The 7,388-nt window shown below is 37.5% G+C and overlaps 1 protein-coding gene across 1 annotated transcript in view; it reads right to left on the bottom strand.

Moving 5' to 3' along the window:
• The window catches only part of SLC39A8 (solute carrier family 39 member 8), a 77,397-nt gene that overhangs the window by 48,670 nt on the left and 21,339 nt on the right, over positions 1-7,388 (bottom strand). The window contains exon 2 of the mRNA XM_032860888.1: positions 5,056-5,218. Coding sequence (XP_032716779.1) covers positions 5,056-5,218 — 163 coding nt within the window. The remainder of the gene's footprint in view (positions 1-5,055; positions 5,219-7,388) is intronic.

Genomic DNA, 7,388 nt, shown 5'->3' with positions numbered 1-7,388 from the left:
AGAAAGAAAGAAAGAAAGAAAGAAAGAAAGAAAGAAAGAAAGAAAGAAGGAAGGAAGGAAGGAAGGAAGGAAGGAAGGAGGGAAACTGACATGTATTCATGAATTTGACCCTCACAAAACTCTGTGAGGTAAGGACTACTATCTCCTTCCCCATACAGTTGAGGAAACCAAAGCATACGGAGCTCCAGTGAGATGCCCAAGCCATGCAGACAGAAAGCTGGATTTTTAACCCAGGCATTCTGGCTCTAGGGCTGACATACATGAGCAATATGCTTCATTGCTCCCATAGAGATATTCTAGTTTTTAAAAAACCCAAGGGACTCAGCGAAACTGCAGATATTTTATATTGTGCTTCATGAATATAAGGTTGCTCACCATTATTCTAGTTCAAGTGACTCTATCTACAAATAAACAACCTTAGCAAATGCTTATGGAGCCACACAGATAGACGTAACCATGGTTCCTGCCAATGAGGAACCTAGATCTTCTGCTTGGAGAACTGGGAAATGTGTAGGCACATATTCACACAAAGCAATACAGGTTGTCTATGCTGCATATCAAATAAAATGAACAGAGAGTAAACATTCCTGTTTCCACGACAATCATCACAGCACTGACCAAGACTTTATCTTCCCCAGATGCTTTCCTATCAGTTCCAGACAGCTGACCAGGCCCTGCAAAGTCATCTCATTGGAACTAGGAAGGTCCACCTCATTCCTGTTTACTACCTTATCACCTAAAACAATACTATCTACTCCCCTAGACTCTCCCCTTAGAGAAAACTCCAAATCCCACCTCTCCCTCCATGGTATAGGGATGTGTTTTCCTTTAACATGAATAGCCTTCTGTCCCTTCACTAGCCTACATGCACTCATTCATTCAACAAATATTTATAATCTCATTAAGTAGATAGGATATGTAATGCTGAAACTGAAATAAAAACACAAAGAAGTTTCTCAGTACCAGACGGAATCAAAATCGCATACACATATGAAACACATCGCCTTCCCCTTAGAAATCTGGGACCTCCGCAGAGAGCAGAGACATTACAATCAATTTCAATATCTCACCCACACCAGTCAATTGCATAGATGACTGACGACCAAATCCCATCAGTTTTGCTTGAGACATATCTCACTCCAGCTTCTCTATCCTCCTTGCCAATGCCTTGAGTTCAGGTCCTCATCAGCGCTCACTCCCTCTTCTGAGCAGTAAGACAGTCTTCTCCCCCTACATGACATGGCCACCAACCAGACTCACTATCCTGAAACACAACTTGGATCATCTCATGTCCCTATTCGACACTGCTGTTCATAAACAGACTCCCACACAACTTTTCCAGTGTTATTTATACACCTCTCAACATGGCCTTTATGCTAACATAAGCTAACAATGCTTTCCAAGTACAGAATTACCTTTCTTGTGATTCTTTATCTAAAAACATCATTCTATCTTCCTTGCCTGAGAAACTCACAGGTGTTTCTCTAAGTTGACTCCAAGACATCTTCTCTAGGGCTTTCCCAGCTCCTCCAGGCGGCTGTCCCCCGCTCCTCAGGCTTCCCATGGCTCTTTGGTTAAAGGTAATTAGACCACATACCATGTTTATAAAATCTTTATATCATGACTCCTTTGAATTAGTTTTACTTTGGTTTTTCTTGTCTTTGAATGAACTCAGGATTGGCTCTATATTAAGTGAACAGTTACCTCAAGAATCCAGTGCCTTTCCTTACTTAAAAAATAACTTATTTGTGGGAAAAGAAGAGGCTTACATAGGGAGCAGGAAATGGAGTGAACTTATGAACACATGTCTAAGAAGAGGGAAGACATAGTCTTCCTTCTCTGTGCCAGGCACTATTCCAGATATTTTCATATATTAACTCATTTGATACCCCTAACAATTCTAGGAGGAACGTACTATAATTATCTCCATATGACAGATGAGACAACTGAAGCACAGAGATATTGAATAAATTGCTCAACACAGCTGCACACACAACCGCACATTTTAAAATAAAACAAAATCGTACACCAAATAAAGGCAATGTAGTGTCAAATTAAACATCTTAGATTAGTAATAATAAGTACTTCACCAGGTTCTCTAATTCTCCAGAAATTTTTCTGTCTCTTCTCCTAACCTGTCCCACCCACCCCAGCCCCATTTCAGTTCCTAAGATAATGTGTACCCTAAGAGGAATTTCTGTCCTTATTGGGTCTCTGTCCAAGTATTTGGTGCCTGTCTAATCTTGTAACTTAGAACTATTGATTTTCCATTTTATGACTTTACAGTGTTGACCCTGGAGTGCTCTCACTTCCTGCTTCCCAGTTCTCTGATCCTACCTTCCCAGTTCCTAAGATAAAGGAAACCTGGAATTAAGGTTAAAAACATTTCTGAATGTCAATCACTAAGCTGCACGGAGTAGAGGACTTGTTTTTTCTGAAGCTTCATCTCCTACGTCCAGAATTATGTACATGGTAGATATATTTTATTTAACAGACGTATACATAGGGCCCAACTACATGCTATACTATATTCTACACACTTTACAAATATTAAGTTATTAATCATTATAGTAACCTTATGATAAAGATACTGTTTCAAATAAGAAAACAGAGGTATAAAGACATAGTCATGTGCCCAACATAGCTGGAAAATTATAGAGCTGGGATTTGGGCCCAGGTAGCCTGGCTTCAGAACCTATGCTTTTCATATGTTATACTCTATTAAATGTTGATACGTGAAACATTTTCTGAATTTACTTTTAAATATAAAATGCAAATCATATTAAACAAACTTGTAGAGATACAAACATATTCCTATTTAGTATGTAATCTAGAAAAATATTTGCTTAAACAATTAGTTGTGAAATTATTGTTAGTCATAAAATTGCTAACTATATTAATAAAGTATGTCTGGGGCCTTCTGTTCTTCCTGTTTGTAAATAAACTATAAAAGAGGATGTGGATCCTAAAGCTGAGACAGCTTGGGTTTTGAACCAGACTTTATCATGTACAAGTTGTATATTCTTGAGCAAACGACTTGGAACTCTCTGGACCTAAGTTTCCTTGGTTGTAAAATGGGGACAGCGGTTCCTACGCCATAGAGCTATATGACGGTAAAATGAGCTAAGATAGGTCAAGTATCTGGAACAGTATCCACCATGTATTAAGTACTACATAAGTTGGCTATTATCAATATTTTCATCATTGTTGTAAGAGAGAGATCAAACTATTCATATATACACAAAGGAATCCAAAAGTCAGTAGACTAAGAACTTCCTTTGTTGAGGTGTCCCTTTTCTTCTCCATCATTTCTCTCTTTTATAGTCCTTTATACTCAGGTCAGATGTGCTCACTCAGACCAGTGGCTTCACAGGCCATCACTAAGGGTACTTACTGTACCCTACTAGGCCCCAGCAATCATTTCCTTATATTCTCCCTCCTGCTTAGCATGTTCCAGATGCACATGCTTTCTAGCTGTTCCTTACAGACACAAAGCTCATTCCCAAGCTTATGCTGACCATTCCCTTGACCGAGAATGTTCTTTTCCCAGAGAAGATCTCACCTTGGTCCTCTCCCTCCCCTCAGTCAGGACTTTTCTTGAAAACAATCTCATCAGAAAGGCCTCCTGCCAAAAATCACATTTGCCCACTATTTCCTTCTATTCCTTACCTACTTTATTTTAGCAGTTATCACCCTGAAATTATATTATTTATGGTTGTTTTATAAACACTTATTATTTCTCTTCTCCATTATACCCTAAGTCCTGAAAGGGTAGGGAATTTTTCTTGTTGACTATTGAATCCCCAATGCCCAGAACAGTGCTTGGCATGTCATTCAATAAACACCTACTGAATGAATAATGTACAAAAAAATGAGAACTAAATTGCCCACGTGGGTCAGGTTAACAATTTGAGGATACCAAGAAACTGCACACAGATGGCAAATAAATGATTTATTTCACTTGCAAAAGAATTCTTTTTTTTTTTAAGATTTTATTTATTTATTTGACAGACAGAGATCACAAGTAGGCAGAGAGGCAGGCAGAGAGAGAGGAGGAAGCAGGCTCCCTGCTGAGCAGAGAGCCCGATGCGGGACTTGATCCCAGGACTCTGAGATCACCACCTGGGCCGAAGGCAGAGGCTTTAACCCACTGAGCCACCCAGGGGCCCCTGCAAAAGAATTCTTAAAAAAAAAAAGAATTCTTCTACCTGCTTAAGTGTGTCAACCACATAGTAAGCACACACTTGTTTTCTTATATTTTAAAATTTCTTTGCAGCAGGTTATCCTTTGAAATACATCTATGGCAATACTGTAAGAGGCACTTAAAATAGTCACTGCCTTTTTCTTTCATTTACAAAAATTAAAGCAGTAGTAACTCAGTACCTCAATATTTAATCTAGAACCATGCTATTCCCTATCCCTTTACTGAAAATTACAGATAAATTGACAAGCTTTTAAATAATATGATAAGCACAGGTAATGGAAATTGATCAATTATGAGCCAAATAGTTAATGTCAATTCAACATGAGCAGTATAAAGCATGTTTTATTTAAAATCAGGAATTGGGGGAGGGCATGTGGGTGGCTCAGTCAATTAAGTGTCTGACTCTTGACTTTGGTTCAGGTCATGATCTCAGCATTGTGAGATCAAACCCCACATTGGCTCCGGGCTGAACATGGAGCCTGCTTAAGATTCTCTCCCCCTCCCCTCCAGTCCCTTCCCCATCCCATGCACTCTCTCTCTCTATAAAAATAAATAAGTAAATAAATAAATAAATAAATAGGTAAATAAATAATAGAATAAAGTCAAATATTGTATTTTACAAAATTTTTAAGCAGTACCAAGTATAATTTTGACTCCACAAATAGAAGAGCACAGTTCATGAAGTTTAAATGAGTTCTAATTATTCTTACTCTAAATACTTTCAGAATGTAAGTATTTTAAGAAGAAGCTTCACATAGATTAATTAAAAGCAATAAAGCCAAGAAAGAAGTTAATTCAATTTCAGACCAGCCTATAGAGTTTTCAAACAGGAGAAAAAACTTACAACATACCTTCTGAAATATTTGGTTTGGTTTTGTGTTTGGGCCGATCCTCACAAGGATGAAAGTTCAATTGCTGTAAGACTGCTGGACAGATGACAGAGAAGTTAGAGCTACTTATCTGAGTAGCATTTGAAAAGCCATGAAGGGAAAAGATCTCTTCAGCTGATAGACACTGAAACAGGATAAACAAAGTAAACATGTATGTGTTAACATAGTAAAAGCATGCCAGCAAACATACTTTAAAGAGACAGAGAATATTTCCATTTAAACCCACAGCACTAACTCTATACCCTAAAATTTTAAAACAGTCCTTACTTCTATAACCTAGAAACAAGAAAAAATACAAAAAAAAAAAAAAAAAGAAAAGAAAAGAAAAAACCCAAAAAACAAAAAGTCTTTCTTGATCAATAGTCTACCTATGGCTCCCAAAAGGTAAGAACTGGGTTGGGAGTTCCCAAGCACTTTACAAACATTAAAAGTTGACCAATAGCTTTCAAATCAAAAGCTTTAAGAAGATTCTATATTCTCAATCTTTCCTCTCTCTTCGTCTTTGGACTAGATCTTTTGTGTAGGCTACTGGAATAACTCTCTGCAACATTTCTTGGAGACAAACACCTGGCTCCCTTACAGCTTCTTAATTAAGAAATTCGTCCATGCCTCTAGACAGCAACAATAATTCCAACTTAAAATATTTGTTTTAAAGTATGTCTTTAGCACATATGGTTACTTGCTAAAATATGTATTGTTCTCAATGACAGTGGGTAGCTTTTCTCCTTATACAAGGTTTTGAAAATAGTACTAGGCTGCTTAGAAATTCATTAACTATTAATAAAATTTTTAGGAAAAAAATCTTTATGAAAATCACTTTTTAAAGGTATCATTTTATTCTTGGGCATATTTTAACTATAAACAACATATCATCCATATACTCACATTATGAGAATATAAAAGAAATTAAATGTGTTACAGTGGTTAATAATCATTAAGAGTTACAGACTGTGAAAAATATCCATTCACTCAAATAGAAGAGTCTATCTTTAATAAGTACAATTCAGAAAAGTTCTTTGCAGGCTTCAGCCAATATTTAAACCCCACTAAGATCTTACTTGGCTTTGTGCTACAGACTGGACTACATTCTCCCTCAAAATTCATATATTGAAGCCCTAACTCTTAATATAATGATACTTAAAGTTGGGGCCTTTGGGAAATAATTAGGGTTAGATGTGGTAATAAGAGTGGTGTCCTAGTCCAACTAGATTAGTGGTCTTATACGAAAAGACACCAAAGAGCTTGCCTGCCCTTTCTCTCCACCATGGCAGACAACTAGTAGGCAGCCATTTGCAATCCAAAGACACACCCTTTACCAGACAGACATTGACCCTTCTGAGCCCTTGATTTGGACTTCCTGTGTCCAAAACCGTGAGAACACGAATTTCCATCGTTTAAGCTATCCAGTTGATGATATTCTATTATGGTAGCAAGAGCTGACTGACACTCTATACATGGCATTTGAGAACTCAAAAGTTGGTGTTAACTGACTGTTTGACCATGAAGCTCTGCGATTCCCTTCACAACAGAAACAATGAAACTAAAAATGTAAGATGCGGGTAGAAAGAGATCACTTACTACTGATTACTAAGATGAAAAAACATCCAATACACCAAGATGTGTGCAGGTGTCGAAATAAAATTGCAAATGCCTTAAAGAAAGTTCACATTTAGACATCTCTCTTTGTTTTTTTAATGCCTAAGTATGTGCCTAAAGCTATTTCTTGTCCAAGCCATGACAATGGGTTTGGATTTATGACAAGGATAGATGTGTGTCATCTGTAGAAGAGGAGACACCACTCTCAAATGCTCTGTTAACAGTCTTCCCTTTGGCCTTGGCCAACTAGGGGGATAATAAGCTAATGGAAGGAGAAAATAGCTCAACTGGAGGAAGGAAGTGGGAAAAATTTCTTTGTCACAGTGAAGCCGCCCAGGAGCATAATGGCTAGACTCAAACATTAGAGTCCATGTGGTCAAACTGCCCACAGCATGATTCCAGGGATAAATGGTATAGTAGCATAAACATCAAATGGTACTGTTCCCCGACAAGGAAGTGTTAACCTACTTGGACTTAAAGTTCCTCCAACTCTAAACTAGGATGAAAATGGGAAGCTGCCCATAGATAATTTCCAAAGTGTTCTCAGAATTAGCATCCTAAGACTTCCTAAAACTTGAAACTGTTTCAAGCAGTTCTTTTCAAACTCAGATGGTGACTCATTAGTGGGTCAAGAAATCCACTTACTATGTCACAGTCAGCATTTTTTTAAGGAGCTAAAAATATAATAGAAACTACAG

The sequence above is a fragment of the Lontra canadensis genome, unplaced genomic scaffold (assembly GCF_010015895.1).
Source record: "Lontra canadensis isolate GAN:19392208 unplaced genomic scaffold, GSC_riverotter_1.0 scaffold1, whole genome shotgun sequence".
Taxonomy (NCBI): Eukaryota; Metazoa; Chordata; class Mammalia; order Carnivora; family Mustelidae; genus Lontra; species Lontra canadensis.
This window is presented reverse-complemented; position numbering and strand designations above follow the sequence as displayed.